Below are 24,406 nucleotides of genomic sequence, written 5' to 3'. Positions count from 1 at the left end.
TATAGCCAATTGTGACAAAGCCCGGATTTTGGCTGGATTTGCCTCAATTCCTCTATTGGAAAAGATGAAGCCCAGCAGTTTTCCAGCGGGAACGCCGAAAACACACTTTTCCGGATTGAGCTTGATGTCATATGTGCGGAGGTTGTCGAATGTGAGACGCAGGTCGTCTATTAATGACTCGACATGCCTAGTCTTGATGACAACGTCATCCACATATGCTTCAACTGTCTTGATAATTTGTTTCTTCAGGCATGTTTGAATCATACGTTGGTAGGTAGCGTCGGCGTTTTTGAGCCCGAAGGGCATAGTGTTGAAGCAGAAAGGCCCGTATGGGGTAATGAATGCCGTTGTGGTTTGATCGGACTCCTTCATTTGATTTGATGGTATCCGGAGTATGCGTCGAGAAAACACAATGAATCATGTCCTGCACTAGCATCAGTAATCTGATCGATGCGGGGGAGGGGGAAGGGATCCTTAGGGCAGGCCTTGTTGAGGTCTTTGAAATCGACACACAGGCGCCAGGATTTGTCCTTCTTTGGCACCATCACTAGCCAGTCCGGGTGTTTTATTTCTCTAATGAATCCGGCCTCGATTAACTTCGCTAGCTCCTCCCCCATAGCTTGTCTTTTGGGTTCGGAAAAGCGCCGCAGTGTTTGCTTGACCGGCTTATATCCCTTCAATATAGTGAGGTTGTGTTCGGCCAACCTGCGTGGGACTCCTGGCATATCAGAAGGGTGCCAGGCGAATATGTCCTAGTTTTCCCGTAGGAACGCTCGTAGTGCGGCGTCAACCGTTGGGTCCAGCTGTGCCCCGATGGAAGCTGTCTTCTTGGGGTCCGTCGGGTGGACTTAAAATTTGACTATTTCGTCTACTGGTTTGAAGGAGGTGGATTTGGGCTGCTTATCAAGAATTACATCATCCCTATCCACCGTGGAGCGTAGTGCGGTTAACTCTTCGGCCGCGAGGGCCTCGGACAGTGCCTCGAGGGCCAGGGATGCAGTTTTATTTTCGGCACGGAGTGCTATGTCTGGATTGCTGGTGAGAGTGATAATACCGTTGGCTCGAGCATTTTGAGCTTCATATACCCGTAATGGGGTATGGCTTGAAAGCGTGTGAATGCGTCTCGCCCCAATAGGGCGTAATATCCACTGTTGAAAGGGGCCACTTGGGAGGTTATCTCTTCGGACCGATAGTTCTCCGACATGTCGAATACCACGTCGAGTGTGATTTTCCCCGCGCATCGCGCCTCCCGGCTGGGAATAATCCCTCGGAATGTCATATTACTTTGCTCGATGCGGCTCTTGTCTATTTCCATTTTGTTGAGTGTATCCTCGTAGATGAGGTTTAGTCCGTTGTCGCCGTCCATGAGCACTTTAGTGAGCCGAAAGCCGTCCACAATTGGATTGAGGACCAGGGCGGCTGGTGCCCGGACTGATCGGAATTTTGGTTCGTCACTGGCATTGAAAGTTATGGCCGTGTCGTTCTAGGGGTCTATTGCTGTGACTTGGCAGACTTCGGCGAGGTCGCGGAGTGCCCTCTTGCACCGATTGTTTGAGGCGAAAGTCTCGAAGACCGTCAATACTCTGAGGTCGTCATCCAGGGGACGTTGCTCTGAGGTGTTTTTGGTGAGGATATCCTCGCCGCTCTTGGCCACTTGCCGGAGTATCCAACATGCTCTAAGGCTGTGGGTTGGTTCGGTGTCCGGTGTCGTGTGTATTTTGCATGGCTTATCGAGTCATCCCTCTAGAACGGTTCCGCGTCCCGTAATGAGCTTAGTTTTCTTCAATATGGGGCCGGGTGCCGCGCGAGGGTGCGCCCTTTCGCCTGCCCGGGGGGTTGAGCGGAAACCGGGGGTTCCCAGCGAGCTGTCTGAGTTTTCCAGGCGCTTTCCATTGCGCAGTACTTTTGTACTATAGTTGCCAAGTCAGGGAAGTGTAATACGCGATGACGGTTGATGGAGTTGAGGATTCCTTCGTCCGTGCAATTATTGCAGAATACTGAAATCGCGTCCTCGTCGTGGCAATCTTTAATCTTGTCTTTGACAAGGAGGAACCTGGCCCAAAAGTGATGGACTGTTTCCTGAGACTGTCGCCGTATGTACATGAGGTTGCATATATCCGGAGGGTCGGAATTGCTTGGTGAATATTACTTGTGGTGGGTGGGTGGCTTTAAATCCGAACCCTGGCCCAATTTGGGGTCCGGAGTTTGAAAAACTTCCGAGCTTAATAGTTCGGGCTCCGGGATGTCAACTGATTTTTCAGGCCCAACGTCCGACTCTAGGTTCGGAGGACTGGGAGTGTCGTTCCGTAGACAGTTATCCGGCTCATCGAGCTCGGAAATCCGAACATAGTTCGTCTTCAACATAGAGGAAGGGTTGTTGTTTTGCTCCTCTACGACCGCTATCTCATGGGTGATCGGCGGAGATTTGATTTCTCTCTGATCGGGTTTAAGCCCAATCCGATCGTAGTCTGTAGCGACCCCCATGGCGGCGATGCGATCCAGGAGTTTGTTTAAAGACGACAACTCCGCCGGATCCATCCATTTGGAATATTCGAAGTCGATACGGAGACGATTTTCGATGATCTGAGTGGTCATCGTCGCCTTGATGGCCGCACGGGCGGTCATGTTAAAGCCGCCCAGCCGGAGGGTTTGGTGCTACCTCTTGAGCATGCGTTGGTTTTCCCTTGAAGAGGAAAGGGTGATGGAGCAAAGTAGCGTAAATATTTCCCTCGGTTTTTGAGTACCAAGGTATCAATCCAGTAGGAGACTACACGCAAGTCCCTAGTACCTGCACAAACAAATAAGAACCTTGCAACCAACGCGATAAAGGGGTTGTCAATCCCTTAACGGCCACTTGCAAAAGTGAGATCTGATAAAGATAATAAGATAAATATTTTTGGTATTTTTGTTGTATAGATTGAAAAGTAAAGATTGCAAAAATAAACGGCGACAGAAATAGCTAGTTGACGGAAGATTAATATGATGGAAAATAGACCCGGGGGCCATAGGTTTTCACTAGTGGCTTCTCTCAAGATAGCATGTATTACGGTGGGTGAACAAATTACTGCCGAGCAATTGATAGAATAGTGCATAGTTATGATGATATCTAAGGCAATGATCATGAATATAGGCATCACGTCCGTGACAAGTAGACCGAAACAATTCTGCATCTACTACTATTACTCCACACATCGACCGCTATCCAGCATGCATCTAGAGTATTAAGTTCATAAGAACAGAGTAACGCATTAGGCAAGATGACATGATGTAGAGGGATAAACTCAAGCAATATGATATAAACCCCATCTTTTTATCCTCGATGGCAACAATACAATACGTGCCTTGCTGCCCCTGCTGTCACTGGGAAAGGACACCGCAAGATTGAACCCAAAGCTAAGCACTTCTCCCATTGCAAGAAAGATCAATCTAGTAGGCCAAACTAAACCAATAATTCGAAGAGACTTGCAAAGATATCAAATCATGCATATAAGAATTCAGAGAAGAATCAAATAATATTCATAGATAATCAAGTTCATAAACCCACAATTCATCGAATCTCGGCAAACACACCGCAAAAAGAGTTACATCGAATAGATCTCCAAGAGAATCGAGGAGAACTTTGTATTGAGATCCAAAGAGAGAGAAGAAGCCATCTAGCTAATAACTATGGACCCGAAGGTCTGTGGTAAACTACTCACGCATCATCGGAGAGGCCATGGTGTTGATGTAGAAGCCCTCCGTGATCGATTCCCCCTCCGGCAGATCGCCGGAAAAGGCCCCAAGATGGATCTCACGGGTACAGAAGGTTGCGGCGGTGGAAAAGGTGTTTCGTGGCTCTCCCCGAAGGTTTCAGGGTATAAGAGTATATATAGGCAAAAGAAGTAGGTCGGTGGAGCTACGAGAGGCCCACGAGGGTGGGGGGCGCGCCCACCCCCCCTGGGGCGCGCCCTCCTGCCTCGTGGCCGCCTCGTGGCTTTCTTGACCTCCACTCCAAGTCTCCTGGATTGCGTTTGTTCCAAAAACGATCCTCGCAAAGGTTTCATTCCGTTTGGATTCCGTTTGACATTCCTTTTCTGCGAAACACTGAAATAGGCAAAAAAACAACAAATTGCACTAGGCTTTCGGTTAATAGGTTAGTTCCGAAAATAATATAAAAAGGTATATTAAAGCCCATTAAACATCCAAAAAAGATAATATAATAGCATGGAACAATCAAAATTTATAGATACGTTGGAGACGTATCAAGCATCCCCAAGCTTAATTCCTGCTCGTCCTCGAGTAGGTAAATGATAAAAACAGAATTTGTGATGTGGAATGCTACCTAACATAATTTTTCAATGTAATTCTCTTTATTATGGCATGAATGTTCAGATCCAAAAGATTCAAGATAAAAGTTTAATATCGACATAAAAATAGTAATACTTCAAGCATACTAACCAAGCAATTATGTCTTATCAAAATAACATAGCCAAAGAATGCTCATCCCTACAAAATCATATAGTTTGGCCATGCTTCATTTTTGTCACACAAAATGCTCCCATCATGCATAACCCCGATGACAAGCCGAGCAATTGGTTCATACTTTTTAATGCGCTTCAGCCTTTTCAACCCTTACGCAATACATGAGTGCAAGCCATGGATATAGCACTATAGGTGGAATAGCATATGATGATGGGGGTTATGTGAGAAGACAAAAAGGGAGAAAGTCTCACATTGACGCGGCTAATCAACGGGCTATGGAGATGCCCATCAATTGATGGCAATGCGAGGAGTAGGGATTGCCATGCAGCGGATGCACTAGAGCTATAAGTGTATGAAAGCTCATCGAAAGAAACTAAGTGGGTGTGCATCCAACTTGCTTGCTCACGAAGACCTAGGGCATTTTGAGGAAGCCCATCATTGGAATATACAAGCCAAGTTCCATAATGAAAAATTCCCACTAGTATATGAAAGTGACAAAATAAGAAACTCTCTATCATGAAGATCTTGGTGCTATTTTGAAGCACAAGTGTGGAAAAAGGATAGTAACATTGTCCCTTCTCTCTTTTTCTCTCATTTTTTTGTTTGGGCTTCTTTGGCCTCTTTTTTTATTTGGGCTTCTTTGGCCTCTTTTTTCATAGTCTTTCCTCTCATGGGACAATGCTCTAATAATGATGATCATCACACTTTTATTTACTCATAACTCAATGTTACAACTCAATACTAGAACAAAAATATGACTCTATGTGAATGCCTCCGGCGGTGTACCAGGATATGCGATGAATCAAGAGCGACATGTATGAAAGAACTATGAAAGTGGCTTTACCACAAATACGATGTCAACTACATGATCATGCAAAGCAATATGACAATGATGGAGCGTGTCATAATAAACGGAACGGTGGAAAGTTGCATGACAATATATCTTGGAATGGCTATAGAAATGCCATAATAGGTAGGTATGGTGGCTGTTTTGAGGAAGATATAAGGAGGCTTATGTGTGATAGAGCGTATCGTATCATGGGATTTGGATGCACCGGCGAAGTTTGCACCAACTCTCAAGGTGAGAAAGGGCAATGCACGGTAGAGGCTAGCAAATTGCGGAAAGGTAAGAGTGCGTATGATCCATGGACTCACATTAGTCATAAAGAACTCATATACTTATTGCAAAAGTTTATTAGCCCTCGAAGCAAAGTACTACTACGCATGCCCTTAGAGGGTAGATTGGTAGGAAAAGACCATCGCTCGTCCCCGACCGCCACTCGTAAGGAAAGCACTCAAAGAACACCCCATGCTTCAAATTTGTCACACAACGTTTACCATACGTGCATGCTACGGGACTTGCCAACTTTAACACAAGTATTTCTCAATTTCACAATTACCCAACTAGCATGACTCTAACATTACCACCTTTATATCTCAAAACTTCTATCAAGTATCATATTTATCATAGTATTTAATGCACTCTATATGAAAGTTTTTATTATACCCATCTTGGATGCCTATCATATTAGGACTAATTTTATAGCCAAAGCAAATTACCATGCTGTTCTAAAAGACTCTCAAAATAATATAAGTGAAGCATGAGATATGAATAATTTCTACAAAATAAAACCACCACCGTGCTCTAAAAGATATAGGTGAAGCACTAGAGCAAACTTATCTAGCTCAAAAGATATAAGTGAAGCACATAGAGTATTCTAATAAATTTCGATTCATGTGTGTCTCTCCAAAAAGGTGTGTACAGCAAGGATGATTGTGGTAAACTAAAAATCAAAGACTCAAATCATACAAGACGCTCCAAGCAAAACACATATCATGTGGTGAATAAAAATATAGCCTCAAGTAAAGTTACCGATAGACGAAGACGAAAGAGGGGATGCCTTCCGGGGCATCCCGAAGCTTAGGATTTTGGTTGTCCTTGAATTTTACCTTGGGGTGCCTTGGGAATCCCCAAGCTTAGGCTCTTGCCACTCCTTATTCCATAATCCATCAAATCTTTACCCAAAAACTTGAAAACTTCACAACACAAAACTCAACAGAAAATCTCATGAGCTCCGTTAGTATAAGAAAACAAACCACCACCTTAAGGTACTGTAATGAACTCATTCTTTATTTATATTGGTGTTAAAACTACTGTATTCCAACTTATCTATGGTTCATACCCCCCGATACTAGCCATAGATTCATCAAAATAAGCAAACAACACACGAAAAACAAAATCTGTCAAAAACAGAACAGTCTGTAGCAATCTGATTTGTTCGAATACTTCTGGAACTCCACAAATTCTGAAAAACTAGGACAACCTGGATAATGTGTATATTGATATACTGCAAAAAGTATTGGTATTTTATCACGTTCTGGTTAATTTTAACAATTATTTTCGTGAGCGTAAAATTTCTGTCTTTTTCAGCAAGATCAAACAACTATCACCCAAGAAGATCCTATTGGTTCTACTTGGCACAAACACTAATTAAAACATAAAAACACATCTAAACAGAGGCTAGATGAATTATTTATTACTAAATAGAAACAAAAAGCAAGAAAATAAAATTGGGTTGCCTCCCAACAAGCGCTATCGTTTAGCGCCTCTAGCTAGGCATAAAAATAAGAATAGATCTAGGTATTGCCATCTTTGGTGTTTATCATTTTAATGGAGTTATGTTCGGATCCGGGAGGTTCCTGTTTCCCTTCATGCTCGGAGATCTTTAGATCTAAAGCATCCAACCGCTTATTGTAGAGTGTAATCAACATATTCATGCGGTTAATATTTCCACCAACATTTTTAAGAGGTTCAATAAATTTTTTTCAATTCGCATAATTTCTCTAAGATTTGGGTTCCTTCTTGCGTAAGGTGAAGTCCCTTTTGTGGGGGAAGTACTCCTACTATCCCCTCTATAATTTCATAAGCAATATTAGGGTCAACTTCAATAAAGTTCCCTTTGGCAGAAAAATCAAGGAGTTGTCTATGGGGTAAGGTAAGCCCAACATAAAAATTGCGAAGTAAAATCTTGAAATCTCCCTCTATGGTGCAACCACGATAAGATTCTACCATCCTATACCAAGCATCTTTGAAGTTTTCTCCTTGTCTTTGTTTGAAGTGGAGAACTTCAAAATCAGGAGTACTAACAGTGATAGAAGGACTAGCCATAACGGCAAAATAAACGATCTAACACACGGACACACAAGAAGCAAGCAAAAAGCGACGAACGAAAAAGGGCGAATAAAATGGCAAAGGTGAAGTGGGGGAGAGGAAAACAAGAGGCAAATGACAAATAATGTAATGCGAGGGATAAGAGTTTGTGATGGGTACTTGGTATGTCTTGACTTGTGCGTAGATCTCCCCGGCAACGGCGCCAGAAATCCTTCTTGCTACCTCTTGAACATGCGTTGGTTTCCCTTGAAGAGGAAAGGGTGATGCAGCAAAGTAGCGTATGTATTTCCCTTAGTTTTTGAGAACCAAGGTGTCAATCCAGTAGGAGACTACACGCAAGTCCCTAGTACCTGCACAAACAAATAAGAACCTTGCAACCAATGCGATAAAGGGTTATCAATCCCTTCACAGTCACTCGCAAAAGTGAGATCTGATAAAGATAATAGGATAAATATTTTTGGTATTTTTGTTGTATAGATTGAAAAGTAAAGATTGCAAACTAAACGGCGACAGAAATAGCTAGTTGACAGAAGATTAATATGATGGAAAATAGACCCGGGGGCCATAGGTTTCACTAGTGGCTTCTCTCAAGATAGCATGTATTACGGTGGGTAACAAATTACTGCCGAGCAATTGATAGAATAATGCATAATTATGATGATATCTAACGCAATGATCATGAATATAGGCATCACGTCCGTGACAAGTAGACCGAAATGATTCAGCATCTACTACTATTACTCCACACATCGACCGCTATCCAGCATGCATCTAGAGTATTAAGTTCATAAGAACAGAGTAACGCATTAGGCAAGATGACATGATGTAGAGGGATAAACTCAAGCAATATGATATAAACCCCATCTTTTTATCCTCAATGGCAACAATACAATACGTGCCTTGCTGCCCCTGCTGTCACTGGGAAAGGACACCGCAAGATTGAACCCAAAGCTAAGCACTTCTCCCATTGCAAGAAAGATCAATCTAGTAGGCCAAACTAAACCGATAATTCGAAGAGACTTGCAAAGATATCAAATCATGCATATAAGAATTCAGAGAAGAATCAAATAATATTCATAGATAATCAAGTTCATAAACCCACAATTCATCGGATCTCGGCAAACACACCGCAAAAAGCGTTAAATCAAATAGATCTCCAAGAGAATCGAGGAGAACTTTGTATTGAGATCCAAAGAAAGAGAAGAAGCCATCTAGCTAATAACTATGGACCCAAAGGTCTGTGGTAAACTACTCACGCATCATCGGAGAGGCCATGGTGTTGATGTAGAAGCCCTCCGTGATCGATTCCCCCTCCGGCAGATCGCCGGAAAAGGCCCCAAGATGGATCTCACGGGTACAGAAGGTTGCGGCGGTGGAAAAGGTGTTTCGTGGCTCTCCCCGAAGGTTTCAGGGTATAAGAGTATATATAGGCAAAAGAAGTAGGTCGGTGGAGCTACGAGAGGCCCACGAGGGTGGGGGGCGCGCCCTCCTGCCTCGTGGCCGCCTCATGGCTTTCTTGACCTCCACTCCGAGTCTCCTGGATTGCGTTTGTTCCATAAACGATCCTCGCGAAGGTTTTATTCCATTTGGATTCCGTTTGATATTCCTTTTTTGCGAAACACTGAAATTGGCAAAAAAACAACAAATTGCACTGGGCCTTCGATGAATAGGTTAGTCCCAAAAATAATATAAAAATGTATATTAAAGCCCATTAAACATCCAAAACAGATAATATAATAGCATGGAACAATAAAAAAAATATAGATACGTTGGAGACGTATAATTTGGCCTGGGGCCAGGGCTCCTCCGGAGGCGATACCTTCCTTGATAACAAGGCGAACCATCAATCCTGTCTTTGACGTTGATACGTCCATTTTGCATCATCTTTTATATCGATGTTTATTGCATTATGGGCTGTTATTACACATTATGTCACAATACTTATGCCTATTCTCTCTTATTTTACAAGGTTTACATAAGGAGGGAGAATGCCGGCAGCTGGAATTCTGGGCTGGAAAAGGAGCAAATATTAGAGACCTATTCTGCACAACTCCAAAAGTCCTGAAACTCCACAAAAGTTATTTTTGGAAATAATAAAAAATATTGAGCGAAAGAAGTACGTCAGAGGGGGCCCCACCTGGCCACGAGGGTGGGGGGCGCGCCCTACCCCCCTGGGTGCGCCCCCTGCCTCATGGGCCCCCTATTGGCCCTCTGGTGCCCATCTTCTGGTATATGAGGTCTTTCGTCTGAAGAAAAATCATAAGCAAGCTTTCGGGACGAGACTCCGCCGCCACGAGGCGGAACCTTGGCGGAACCAATCTAGGGCTCCGGCAGAGCTGTTCTGCCGGGGACACTTCCTTCCGGGAGGGGGAAATCATCGCCATCGTCATCACCAACGCTCCTCTCATCGGGAGAGGGCAATCTCCATCAACATCTTCACCAGCACCATCTCCTCTCAAACCCTAGTTCATCTCTTGTATCCAATTCTTGTCTCCAAGTCCGGGATTGGTACCTGTAGGTTGCTAGTAGTGTTGATTACTCCTTGTAGTTGATGCTAGTTGGTTTATTTGGTGGAAGATCATATGTTCAGATCCTATATGCATATTAATACCCCTCTGATTATGAACATGAATATGCTTTGTGAGTAGTTACGTTTGTTTCTGAGGACATGGGAGAAGTCTTGCTATTAGTAGTCATGTGAATTTGGTATTCGTTCGATATTTTGATGAGATGTATGTTGTCTATCCTCTAGTGGTGTTATGTGAACGTCGACTACATAACACTTCACCATTATTTGTGCCTAGAGGAAGGCATTGGGAAGTAATAAGTAGATGATGGGGTTGCTAGAGTGACAGAAGCTTAAACCCTAGTTTATGCGTTGCTTCGTAAGGGGCTGATTTGGATCCATATGTTTCATGCTATGGTTAGGTTTACCTTAATACTTTTGTTGTAGTTGCGGATGCTTGCAATAGAGGTTAATCATAAGTGGGATGCTTGTTCAAGTAAGGACAGCACCCAAGCACCGGTCCACCCACATATCAAATTATCAAAGTACCGAACGCGAATCATATGAACGTGATGAAAACTAGCTTGATGATAATTCCCATGTGTCCTCGGGAGCGCTTGTCTCTATATAAGAGTTTGTCCAGGCTTGTCCTTTGGTACAAAAAGGATTGGGCCACCTTGCTGCACTTTATTTACTTTTGTTACTTGTTGCTCATTACAAATTATCTTATCACAAAACTATCTGTTACCTATTATTTCAGTGCTTGCAGAGAATACCTTGCTGAAAACCGCTTATCATTTCCTTCTGCTCCTCGTTGGGTTCGACACTCTTACTTATCGAAAGGACTACGATAGATCCCCTATACTTGTGGGTCATCAAGACTCTTTTCTGGCGCCGTTGCCGGGGAGTGAAGAGCCTTTGGTAGGTGGAATTTGGTAAGGAATGATTTATATAGTGTGCTGAAATTTACTGTCACTTGTTACTATGGAAAGTAATCCTCTGAGGGGCTTGTTCGGGGTATCTTCACCCCGACCAGTAGAGCAAAGAGTTGCTCCTCAACCTACTGAACCTACTGAAGATGAAAATGTCTACTTTGAGATTCCTTCGGGTATGTTAGAAAAACTGCTAGCTAATCCTTTTGCAGGAGATGGAACAAAGCATCCTGATGAGCACCTAATATATGTGGATGAAGTTTGTGGATTATTTAAGCTTGTAGGTATACCCGGTGATGTTATTAAGAAGAAGGTCTTCCCTTTATCTTTGAAGGAAGATGCATTGACATGGTATAGGCTATGTGATGATACGGGATCATGGAACTACAAACGATTGAAATTGGAATTTCATCAGAAATTTTATCCTATGCATCTTGTTCATCATGATCGCAATTATATATATAATTTTTGGCCTCGCGAAGGAGAAGCATCGCTCAAGCTTGGGGGAGGCTTAAATCAATGTTATATTCATGCCCCAATCATGAGCTGCCAAGAGAAATAATTATTCAAAGTTTTTATGCTCGGCTTTCTGATAACAATCGCACCATGCTCGATACTTCTTGTACTGGCTCTTTTATGATGAAGACTATTGAATTCAAATGGGATTTATTGGATAGAATTAAACGCAACTTTGAAGATTGGGATCTCGACGAAGGTAAGGAGTCAGGTATGACACCTAAGTATGATTGTGTTAAATCTTTTATGGATACCGATGTTTTCCGTAAGTTTAGCACTAAATATGGACTTGACTCTGAGATAGTAGCTTCTTTCTGTGAATCTTTTGCTGCTCATATTGATCTCCCTAAGGAGAAGTGGTTTAAATATCATCCCCCCATAGAAGTAAAAGTAGCTGCACCTATTAAAGTTGAAGAAAGGACTATCACTTACGATGATCCTATTGTTCCTACTTCTTATGTTGAGAAACCACCCTTCCCTGTTAGGATAAAGGATCATGCTAAAGCTTCAACTGTGGTTCGTAAAAGCAATATTAGAACTTATACACCTCCTGAGCAAATTAAAGTTGAACCTAATCTTGATATTGTTAAAGCTTTGGTCATCGTTGCAATTAATAGGAAGTAATAAAGAAAGAGGGGTTTCACATATAAATATACTATCTTGGACATCTTTTATGATTGGGAGCACTCATTAAAATATGACATGCTAAAGAGTTGATGTTGGACAAGGAAGACAACGTAATGGGTTATGTTTTCTTATATCTGAGATAAAGTATATTGTCATGGATCATCCAACATGTTGAGCTTGCCTTTCCCCCTCATGCTAGCCAAATTCTTTGCACCAAGTAGAGATACTACTTGTGTTTCCAAAAACCCTTAAACCAGTTTTGCCATGAGAGTCCACCATATCTACCTATGGATTGAGTAAGATCCTTCAAGTAAGTTGTCATCGGTGCAAGCAATAAAAATTGCTCTTTAAATATGTATGATTGATTGGTGTGGAGGAAATAAGCTTTATACGATCTTGTGATGTGGAAGAAATAAAAGCGACGGACTGCATAATAAAGGTTCATATCACAAGGGGCAATATAAAGTGACGTTCTTTCGCATTAAGATTTTGTGCATCCAACCCTGAAAGCGCATGGCAACCTCTGCTTCCCTCTGCGAAGGGCATATCTTTTACTATTATCTTCTACCTTATGCAAGAGTCATGGTGATCTTCACCTTTCCTTTTTTACATTTTATCCTTTTGCAAGCACAGTGTGTTGGAAAGATCCTGATATATATATATCTAATTGGATGTGGGTTAGCATGAACTATTATTGTTGACATTACCCTTGAGGTAAAAGGTTGGGAGGCGAAACTATAAGCCCCTATCTTTCTCTGTGTCCGATTAAAATTCTGTAACCACAAGTATTGCGTGAGTGTTAGCAATTATGAAAGACTAAATGATAGTTGAGTATGTGGACTTGCTAGAAAGCTCTGACATAGACTCTTTCTGATGTTACGATAAATTGCGATTGCCGGCTGAGATTATAGTTTGTTAATTCTCAATGAAGTTTCTGATTCATACTTTGCATTGTGAATAGATTATTACTTGAGCATAAGAAATCATATGACAATATTCATATATGTTGCTGTTATGAGAATAATCATGATGCCCTCATGTCCGTATTTTATTTATCGACACCTCTACCTCTAAACATGTGGACATATTTATCGTTATCGGCTTTCGCTTGAGGACAAGCGAGGTCTAAGCTTGGGGGAGTTGATACGTCCATTTTGCATCATGCTTTTATATCGATGTTTATTGCATTATGGGCTGTTATTACACATTATGTCACAATACTTATGCCTATTCTCTCTTATTTTACAAGGTTTACATAAGGAGGGAGAATGCCGGCAGCTGGAATTCTGGGCTGGAAAAGGAGCAAATATTAGAGACCTATTTTGCACAACTCCAAAAGTCCTGAAACTCCACGAAAGTTATTTTTGGAAATAATAAAAAATATTGAGCGGAAGAAGTACGTCAGAGGGGGCCCCACATGGCCACGAGGGTGGGGGGCGCGCCCTACCCCCTGGGCGCGCCCCCCTGCCTCGTGAGCCCCCTGTTGGCCCTCCGGTGCCCATCTTCTGGTATATGAGGTCTTTCGTCTGAAGAAAAATAATAAGCAAGCTTTCGGGACGAGACTCCGCCGCCACGAGGCGGAACCTTGGCGGAACCAATCTAGGGCTCCGGTAGAGCTGTTCTGCCGGGGACACTTCCCTCCGGGAGGGGGAAATCATCGCCATCATCATCAACAACGCTCCTCTCATCGGGAGAGGGCAATCTCCATCAACATCTTCACCAGCACCATCTCCTCTCAAACCCTAGTTCATCTCTTGTATCCAATTCTTGTCTCCAAGTCCGGGATTGGTACCTGTAGGTTGCTAGTAGTGTTGATTACTCCTTGTAGTTCATGCTAGTTGGTTTATTTGGTGGAAGATCATATGTTCAGATCCTATATGCATATTAATACCCCTCTGATTATGAACATGAATATGCTTTGTGAGTAGTTACGTTTGTTCCTGAGGACATGGGAGAAGTCTTGCTATTAGTAGTCATGTGAATTTGGTATTCGTTCGATATTTTGATGAGATGTATGTTGTCTATCCTCTAGTGGTGTTATGTGAACGTCGACTAAATAACACTTCACCATTATTTGGGCCTAGAGGAAGGCATTGGGAAGTAATAAGTAGATGATGGGTTGCTAGAGTGACAGAAGCTTAAACCCTAGTTTATGCGTTGCTTCGTAAGGGGCTGATTTGGATCCATATGTTTCATGCTATGGTTAGGTTTACCTTAATACTTTTGTTGTAGTTGCGGATGCTTGCAATAGAGGTTAATCATAAGTGGGATGCTTGTTCAAGTAAGGACAGCACCCAAGCACCGGTCCACCCACATATCAAATTATCAAAGTACCGAATGCGAATCATATGAACGTGATGAAAACTAGCTTGACGATAATTCCCATGTGTCCTCGGGAGCGCTTTTCTCTATATAAGAGTTTGTCCAGGCTTGTCCTTTGCTACAAAAAGGATTGGGCCACCTTGCTGCACTTTATTTACTTTTGTTACTTGTTGCTCGTTACAAATTATCTTATCACAAAACTATCTGTTACCTATTATTTCAGTGCTTGCAGAGAATACCTTGCTGAAAACCGCTTATCATTTCCTTCTGCTCCTCGTTGGGTTTGACACTCTTACTTATCGAAAGGACTACGATAGATCCCCTATACTTGTGGGTCATCAGACGTCACATCGAAACTCTAAATGAAAGCACCAATGTCGGTGTCAAAACCGGCGGATCTCGGGTAGGGGGTCCCGAACTGTGCGTCTACGGTCGATGGTAACAGGAGACGGGGGGCACGATGTTTACCCAGGTTCGGGCCCTCTTGATGGAGGTAATACCCTACTTCCTGCTTGATTGATCTTGATGAATATGAGGATTACAAGAGTTGATCTACCACGAGATCGTAATGGCTAAACCCTAGATGTCTAGCCTGTATGATTGTGATTACCTCTACGGACTAAACCCTCTGGTTTATATAGACACCGGAGGGGCCTAGGGTTGTACAGAGTCGGTTTACAGAGGAAGGAATCTTCATATCCAAACGCCAAGCTTGCCATCCACGCAAAGGAGAGTCCCATCCGGACACGGGAAAAAGTCTTCTGTCTTGTATCTTCATAGCCCATTAGTCCGGCCCATATTACATAGTCTGGACGCCCGAGGACCCCTTAATCCAGGACTCCCTCAATAACCTTGCTATGAGAGTCAGAGAATCACATCGACATCGTCAACATCTCCACTGGGCTGACAGGTCATCGAGGGTACGGACTCGTTACCTGCACCTCGATAGTGATCTTGGTTGGATCTTGTGCTGGTATTTTTTTACATAGCATGTTACCCTAATATTTGAAAGGGGGAAGAACACTCTTCGCGGTACACAAAAACACATCACACATATCAAAACAAAGATCCAGTCGGTGAAGACCCTCCTCCACTTACTCCCTGCCGATGGCAAAACAACTCACTGCCGAAAAAAGGACGAAGTCGGGAGGACTTATTCAACGGAGGGTCACCGCCGCAATCCTAACCCCTTCCTTTACGCACCAAAACCTACTATTTTACACCACCTAATCCCATATCGGTGCTCCCTCACATCCACACGGTATCCTGAGGGCGTTGAAGTCGGGCGAGGGGGGGGGGGGGGGTTGCCAATCCCGATGACGGGAGCAGAGGAAATGAAAGCCTTGCCTTCGCCTCTCAACCGCCTTTATCACCCTGAAATCCTAACATATATGCTCGAGTTTTGGTCTTTACATGTTTGGTTGGATGTAATTAGAGGAAGGGAATGCAAACTTAGGGATTACATGACATAGAGTCACCTGTGGTTTTAGATAGTTTGGAAACTTACAAGTGATAACGGGTGGGAGTTTAGAGTCGAACTTCCACCATTTCATTAGCAGTGAAGTGGTGGGAACTCGAAGGGAATCGATTCACATGGAACTTCTTACTAACCAAACAAGAGAATAAATGTCTCCTCAGATGGTCAAACCTAATATCATTCAATACCAAACAAAGGATTGTGAAAAAAAAGAGATCTATCCACTTCTAATCTCACCATAATTCTCTCCTAACTCTTATTCATCTTCCCAAAAGTTGTCAAACTCGTGTCATTGTCGTGTCCTTATACAACTATACAAGGCGTAATTAGGCCGAAATTAGGCCTATCATTGACCTTTTTTGCTGTAGCTCTGATGAGCTTGTATTTTCTTCTGGTACACTTTGGCTTTAAACCTGAGGGCTTTACATCTCTTAATGATTTTTTTGAGAAATCTTAATGATTCCTTAATGAAATTGAGGAGGAATCATTTCCTTACAAAACCAACTGATTTTAAAGCCCAAGCTAGCCCAACTAAACCATATTCAAGACGGGCCATGCTGAAGCAGTGGGTTGCGGATTTCAGTCCCCGCCCAGCCCAGCCCAGCCCGGGAAGTTTCCCGAGGCCGCTGGAGCCTGGAGCGAGCAAAACCGAACGCAACCTGCGGTTCTGAATTCTACTGGAACAGCCGTCAAGTTCAGAAAAACTTGCAAAAGGAAAGAAGGTTCTCAATCCAAACCGGAGCTGTGGAAGCGAAGACTTGAGAGTACAAAAGGCAGAGGCACAAATGGTGGGCTTCCTCCGGGCCTTCACCGCCGCATCCGCCGTGCCAGCAGCAGCCGTCGCCGCGGCCGCCCTCTGCTCCTCCTCCTCCCCCTCCCGCTCCCCCTCCTCCAGGCTCCGCTTCCCCCTGCCCTCCCTCTCCGCGTTCGCCGCCTCCTCGTCCTCCTCTTCCCCCGTGCGCGCGCCGACCGCCGCCCCTCCGATGGCCGCCGCCGCCACAGCCGATCTCTCTGCCCCCGACAAGGTTGGGCCGCGTCCTTATTCGATTTCCCTATGTGCTTGCCTCGCCTAGGGTCTTGAGCCTTTTGGTCTTATGCCTGCTTCCTCGTGTTTTGCAGGGCACCGCGCTTCCGGAGCTCACGGTAAGCTCCCCAAACAACTCAGGACATCATTTTGTTTTCCTTATTAGTATGTCTGTGATTCTACTAGAGCAGGAAGATGATTGGGAGGGCCTTACTAGTTATTGAGAGATTACGTAACTGACTCAACTCAATTGGTGCTTGAGATGTGGGCAATTTAGTTAAAAGAACATTGCTCTAGGTTTAAATTAGTTGGCCTACGGTGTTTCTAACGGTGCCCAATTAGGTTTGGTACGATGGCTGCTGTTAGCTTTTATTGCCTGGGTATATCGTTTTCTGTCATTGGTTGGTGCTTTGCAGTTCTCCATGGGGCTGCTTATACATGGCTAAATTGGGAGTTACAGCGATCACGCATTGATTTAGCTATTAGTGTGTTTGCATCAAAACATATCTTATTAGCATGTTGAATGTAATGGTTTTCCTTGCGGCGGAGGTTTGATGTATTAGGTTATCAAAAGGACTGCTGTGTTCACTTCTGTTTCATTGTTCACAACTTGCTCCAAATGATCTGCCAAAGCTTAGATAATCCATAGATATCGAAGGACCAGGAGAAGAGCCCAAATGCCCAATTGAGCTATTCTCTCTCATACCAACTATCTGTTTTTCAGGCTAATACTTTGAGAAAGACTTATCAGTTTGGCTTTACGCCATTACTTGATGAAAATTTTCAGTACAGAAAGTTGGGTAAAGTGGTGGGGCACTTTAAATGGATAAATATTCCCTTAACTGTACATGACTTGTGAAGATTGGATATAATAAATTTTGACCCACTTATCAAAATGCAGCAAATGCTGATATGATGATTCTCAAACTGGACATACAAACTATCCAGAACCCCATCCCCAAGGTTTCCTTTTTGAATTTATTGAAATGAGGTGCTATACTGCTACACCATATTTGTGAAGATCAATGTTTTTAGGAAGATTCCGTAATTCAGGAAATAAGGTGCATTGTCTGAAAAATTGCTGTTACATGGGGTTGTGTTTCCTCACATAAGTGGGGTTGTTTTGTTTTAATAAGACTCATGTGTTTGAGGTTAGACTTAGGAAATTAGTTGTACTGTTCAAAAACTGACTCTAGATAAAACTACAGAAGTTATCCTTTTGGAACTAATACTAAAATGGTCTCCCTAAAACTATACTTCACTTTAGCAACATGCTTCCTTATACATTACCAAGGGAAAATTAAGGAGGGCTGCACATTTCTTTGAGATGTCGCTTGATTTCTCAGTGCAAACAATTATTTAACAGTACCTTTTTGTATGTCTGAAGACCGAATTCATGGTGGACATGAAATGTGAGGGCTGTGTCACAGCAGTGAAAAACAGGCTTCAAACACTTGAAGGTACAAATTTTTTAGTGCTCTATGTTGTATATAATCGTTTGTGTGTGCCTTTTCTTTCAACTATTTCCTGTTGGTTTTAAAGACTGCATCTTACTACAGGAATACAAAACATCGAAGTGGATTTGAATAACCAAGTAGTTAGAGTTCGTGGGTCTCTCCCAGTGAAGATAATGTTGGATGCTCTGCATCAAACAGGACGAGATGCACGTCTGATTGGGCAAGGGAACCCAGATGGTTTGTGTTAATTTCTTTATTATTAGCATGATTTCCCCTCTAAAGTCTTTCATATCAGCCTACTAACACAGATGTTAGTGTAAAATCTCTAATGCTCTGTCGTGGAGTGTAGAAATCAGTGCTTTTTGAATTTTCATACTAGACTTTCATTCCTACAACTGTGTAGCCATTTGTAGCTTTGGTCCTTAAATAGCTTCTATGCTTTTAAGCTGCAACATGCCCCTTCTGAACTCATTCTGTTATCTGGCAAAGCATTAATTCAACTTTTGTGTTGGCAAATGCTATCATAGATCTATCCTCTGATTGCTGCCATGTTTAGTTTGTGTTCTGCACATCTGCTCTATATGAGAACTAATTGTTTGCCTTAACATTTGCAGATTTCCTAGTTTCTGCTGCCGTGGCTGAGTTCAAAGGGCCAGTTATATTTGGTGTTGTTCGTCTAGCCCAAGTTAACATGGAATTGGCTAGAATTGAGGCTACTTTTAGTGGTCTATCACCTGGTAAACATGGATGGTCAATAAATGAATTTGGGGATTTGACAAAAGGTGCAGAAAGTACTGGCAAAGTATACAATCCACAGGATTATCTATCTGATAAGGTAATATTCCAACGCTTAGTCACTGCAGCGGTTGATAAATTATGTATACCTATGATAACATGGGATAAATGGATATGCCTTGGGGTCCTCACCTGTTATTTTAACTTCCAAAGTAAAAGATTATAACAGAAAGCTAACCCTTGGGGTCGATTCTTTATGATATTGTCGTATTACAATTTAGAAAGTCATGCTTTCTCAGAGAAGATAGTGATGTCTATAGCTTCTTACATCCACATTACGTCTTCTCTGACAGTTCTATCCCATATCTCATGCAATCGCTTTCAACAAAATAAAATCTTGTAGGTCATAGTTCGGCACAGTTGTATACTGTAATTTTTCACACTGCGCTGTCTATCTCTGTTTCCTAAATGGTCCCTGGTGTCTATTATTCAAAATGTTTATTAATATGCCAGACAATTGAACAAACTGATTTTGTTTCTCATTGTAAGGCATATTGTTTTGCAGTTGCAATGCAGTTCTTCATATTTGGTCAGTTTGTATACCATCCTGCTATAGTAATGCAGTATGAGTCTGGAAATAATTTATTGAAAAATCTTTTCAACTTTGGGTTGCACAAGCAACATAAATGTGCTGATCTAAAACAGCAAGCAGCAGCAACACTATCCAGCTCCACTTTTTGTTTTGTGCAACTCACAAATGAAAGCACTTTCCCATGAAAATCTGCAGATTCGTAGTGTATTCCACATGATTTTTTGTTTGGTTGCGATTCTTTTGAACCTGTATCATTTTTGTTTACTACAGTAATAAAGAGATAACTTGGGCTCTGGAGCAAAAATCACCTATCGCTAGACTAGATCTGTTATTATTATGTTTCCTTTTACAGGTCCACTTGGGCTCCAGAGCCAAAATCACCTATTGCTAGACTAGATCTGTTATGTTTCCTTTTACAGGTCCTTTTGATCTAGTATGCAGAAAGCATTCATTGCATCTTCAATACAATGACCAGATTCACCAAACTACATAGCTGCAAATATTGACACACTGGCGTTCCTGCCTTCTTCTGTATATATGCTGTAGCGCATGTGCTGTCAGAACATAACAGATCAGAATTGAACAACTGTAGCTCACCTCACTTCTTTCGTTAGATCTGTTGTATGATTTTACAGTGCATATATATCTGGTGAAAATGACAGTTGATTGCAAAGTGAAGGCCAGGGTAACCATCCTGTTTTTGGCTGAGTGTTCGATCCTTTAAATTGTTCTCTAAAATCGTTGAACTATAGAGGTTCAGCAGCAAGTTAAGATGACATGCACTTTTTTTGAAACAGCCCCTTGGTGACCTGGGAACACTAGAAGCTGGAGAAAACGGAGAAGCCCAGTTTTCAGGATCAAAAGAGAAACTGAAAGTTGTCGACTTGATCGGTCGCTCTATTGCGCTGTATGCAACCGAGGACAGATCAGACCCAGGCATTGCAGCTGCCGTGGTCGCGAGAAGTGCGGGCGTTGGGGAGAACTACAAGAAACTCTGCACATGCGATGGTGTCACAATTTGGGAATCGAGCTAAATTCGCCCTGATGGAGTTCTCCACACCGCTGGGTCACACCCAATATGTTGTACACACACAAGTTATGTAGAAACAATCAACCATTTACTGAACATTTGGAATAAGCGTGAATACATTTGTGGAATAAAAGCTTGTTTTGAGTTGGAGCTTCACAACATCTTTCTTCCGGCAAGTGCTAGTCCTGTGCAGCTGGCTGCTGCTACGCAACTGATTCATCAACCTCGCTTACCAAGAGGCCGGGGCACAGCTGCTTCTGCTCCCAGGCCCTCGACTAAGGCAGAACAACGATACAGTACTAGGAGAAAAGCTCACATCGGCGGCAGCCATGTGAGGACCAGGGGGCTCCGGACTACGTGAACGCCGTCGCTCCATGACAGGGCACCGTACTCGGGTGTCTTCTGAGCGGCCTTGGTCCTCAGTGTAACCTTGTAGGCGAGCTTCTGGTTTGCGCTGCTGAAGTGCAGGGTGCTCGGCTCGACGACGACGTCCGCGCCTTTGAACTTTGTGACCTTGACATGGTACGTCGACGACGGAGGACCGACGTTCGTCACGGTGCGGCGCACCATCAGCGGGGTGGCCGGCTGATCGCTGAAGACGGCGGAGATGGCCGGGTAGTTGAGGTCGCCGGGCGAGCTGAAGCTGCCCTTGCATGTCATGTTGGAGTTCTTGGTGAAGCCCTTGAGCTGCGTCCGCGTCAGGTTCTGCGTGCAGAGGAACTCTAGGTACTCGTTCTGCCCAATGTCGTAGACCAGGCCCGGGTTGAGCGCTCGCACCGGGTGTATGTGGCCGGCCCCGTGCTCGAACGGCGTGGACGCGTCGCCGGTCGCCGCGTCCTTGAGCACGTGGTAGGTGTTGTCGTGGACGTAGGCGGTGGTCATCAGCGCCGACTTGATCTGCGCTGGGCTCCAGTCCGGGTGGCTTGCCTTGAGCAGCGCGGCCACGCCGGCGACGTGCGGGCACGACATGGACGTCCCCGACAGGATGTTGAACCCGACGCGGCGGCGGTCGCTGGCCAGGCTCGACGGGCTGGCGTCGCCGCTCCATGCGGCCAGGATGTTCACGCCGGGCGCGATGAGGTCCGGCTTGAGGATCTCCAGAGTCAGGTAGTTTGGCCCCCGGGAAGAGAACGCGGCGACCACCGGCGACGGCCGGATGCCGAGCTTGGTTCCGGCGAAGCTGAGTGTCCCCGTCGGCTTTGGGGCCGTCCTGGTGTACTTCTTTGCCGCGACGCCTTCGGATTCCCCAACGGCCACGGCTGGCAGGAGGTGGCTGTCGGCGACGAGCTCCTCGCCGTTCGCTGCGGTGTTGGCGAGGATCATGCCGATGCCTCCTGCTTCCTTGACAACCTGACCCTTCTGCACCCGAGGACTGATGCCGCGGTCGCATATCACGATCTTTCCGGCGACGGCGTTGGGCTCCAGTGTCCCCTCGAGGCACATGGACCTGGGGTTCGGGATGCTCGAGTTGCCGCCCATGTAGACCACCGGATACTGCTGCCGAGGCGAAAGGTTCTTCCTGCCCTTGTAAAGCGAGACGCCGGTGATGTTGGCGCCGTTGCCAAACGTCACTGTTGCCGGGAAGTCACGGTCCATGGTGCTCGCGCCCACCGTGGTGATCCACGGCGACAGGTTCGTGAGGCTTATCGGGTCCGGGCCGGCGTTGCCGGCCGAGCAGGCGATGAACACGCCCATCTGCATGGCCCCAAACGACGCGATTGACAGGCTGTCGCGGTAGTAAGGGGAGGCGCCGCCGCCGAGGGAGATGGAGAGCACGTCGACGCCGTCCGACACGGCGCGGTCGACGGCCGCGAGGATGTCGGAGCTGAAGCAGCCGCCGGTCCAGCACACCTTGTACGCGGCGACGCGGGCGCGGGGCGCCATGCCGCGGGCGACGCCGCGCGCGTAGCCGAAGAGGCCGGCGTCCGGCACGGGCGAGCCCGCGGCGGTGGCGGCGGTGTGCGTGCCGTGGCCGTCCTGGTCGCGCGGGGACTTGAGCTCGGTGGTCTCGTTGATGGGGCCCGAGGAGGCCTCGTAGCCGCTGTAGAAGATGCGCGCGCCGATGATCTTGCGGTTGCAGTCGGCCGTGGTGAAGCCGCGGCCGGTCTGGCACAGGCCTTTCCACTTGGACGGCACGGGGCCGAGCCCCTTGTCGCTGAAGCTGGGGCTCTCGGGCCATATGCCGGTGTCGAGCACGCCGACGACGACGTCGTGGTCGGCGAGGCCGGAGGCCCAGATTCTGTTGCTGACCTCCGGGCCAATGCCCAGGAAGTCGGGGCTCCTGGTGGTGTGCAGCTGCAGGACCGTCTCCGGGAGCACGGCCAGCACGCCGGCCGCCTCGGCCATCCGCTCAGCCTCGTCCTCGTCGAGGCGAGCCGCGAAGCCATGGATGGCCGTCTCGTAGTTGTAGACGATCCTCGCGTAAGCATCCTCCTCCTCCTCAGCTTCAATCTGCGCAGAGCTCACGGACTTGACCGTGGAGGCGTACCACTCGTGGTGAAAATCGAACGAGCTGGGCTTCTCCGACGCGGCCATGTGGACGATGTAAGTCTTCGGGGCTCCCGCGCAGGCAGAAATGCTCGCTTGGAGAAGCACGAGCACCAGGCACAGCGACGGAGCCGTCCATCTCTCGCCGCGAAGATCCATGGCGAAGAGGCGAGGCCGAGAGTGAGAGGAGAGCGAGTATGGAGAGCTCTGCTTGCTGCTTATGAACGCTCCAGCAGCCCACGGGGTGGTGAGCTGTGGGGGAGTTGAAGAGGAGCAGGGGGCTGAACCGCTGAACAGTGAGACTGAAGAGCGGTAATAAAATGCGGTGGCTGCTTCTGGCCGCATTGAAGCGAATTCATTTGGCTGCGCGGTGACCCTGCGAGGATAGCTGTTGGAGTAGGTTTGCTTTGCTTGTCACACATTCTTCTTTCACTTCTCGGAGATATTTCAGGAGGGGCCCCTTGACGCCCGTGTCTTCTTCCTCTGCTCCAGCTGCAAGGCGTCTCTCTGTTCCTCAAAGGAGGACATTAACGCGGCGGATCTACTACCTGCCAGCGGCAACGGGCAGTAGGGTTAGCGCATTGATTCGTCTCAGCGGACGGTTGCTCGGGCTCCTCACGGGAGCGATTCATATGCCACGTCTTTATGGCGCCACTGCTAACGGCAGGCAGTGGCACTGTGTGCTTTGTGCTGAGGGGAAAATTTGGTAATGGCAAATTGACAACAATGACACCGCCTCCTTCAAGGAAAGGGATGCGAGGCTGTACCGTACGATTTTAGATGGAATGGAAATGGATTGTACGATGATTAGGGTAATCTGGGACGGGTACGTGAGAGCTGCGCTGCTATCACAAGAAAGGAGACAACTCCTGGCCTCGCCCAGCTGTATCATTATGAGGGAGGAGGGCTCCATGGCTCATGTATGTAGAAAGTTTCATCGGGAGCGTCGGATGAAGTGCTGCTGACTTGACGGTACGGGCGATAAATTATTGGACGATGGACACTGGATCGTAGTGTCACATGAAAATCTGGCAGAAGTACACAGCAGGATTGAGGTGTGCCTTAGAT

At 45.5% G+C, this 24,406-nt stretch overlaps 2 protein-coding genes across 3 annotated transcripts; one reads left to right on the top strand and one right to left on the bottom strand.

Moving 5' to 3' along the window:
- The first annotated feature begins 16,585 nt into the window (after positions 1 to 16,585).
- On the top strand, positions 16,586 to 21,010 carry LOC109775339 (copper chaperone for superoxide dismutase, chloroplastic). 2 transcript variants are annotated; one of them, XM_020334091.4, is made up of 6 exons: positions 16,586 to 17,038; positions 17,133 to 17,156; positions 18,425 to 18,497; positions 18,597 to 18,731; positions 19,109 to 19,329; positions 20,619 to 21,010. In XM_020334091.4, the coding sequence occupies exons 1-6, from the start codon at positions 16,799 to 16,801 to the stop codon at positions 20,853 to 20,855; spliced, it is 930 nt and encodes a 309-aa protein (XP_020189680.1). In that variant the 5' UTR covers positions 16,586 to 16,798; the 3' UTR covers positions 20,856 to 21,010. The 2 variants fall into 2 exon arrangements, with proteins under 2 accessions (XP_020189680.1, XP_073365027.1); XM_073508926.1 differs by lacking the exon at positions 17,133 to 17,156 and having other exon boundaries at positions 16,721 to 17,048; positions 18,404 to 18,497.
- On the bottom strand, positions 20,918 to 23,698 carry LOC109775338 (subtilisin-like protease SBT1.3). Its single transcript, XM_020334090.3, has one exon. The coding sequence runs from the start codon at positions 23,681 to 23,683 to the stop codon at positions 21,164 to 21,166; it is 2,520 nt and encodes an 839-aa protein (XP_020189679.3). The 5' UTR covers positions 23,684 to 23,698; the 3' UTR covers positions 20,918 to 21,163.
- Positions 23,699 to 24,406: the final 708 nt, after the last annotated feature.

This window comes from Aegilops tauschii, chromosome 2, assembly GCF_002575655.3.
Source record: "Aegilops tauschii subsp. strangulata cultivar AL8/78 chromosome 2, Aet v6.0, whole genome shotgun sequence".
In the NCBI taxonomy this organism is placed as follows: domain Eukaryota; kingdom Viridiplantae; phylum Streptophyta; class Magnoliopsida; order Poales; family Poaceae; genus Aegilops; species Aegilops tauschii.
The sequence above is the reverse complement of the archived record's forward strand: the minus strand, read 5'-3'. Positions and strand labels throughout refer to the sequence as shown.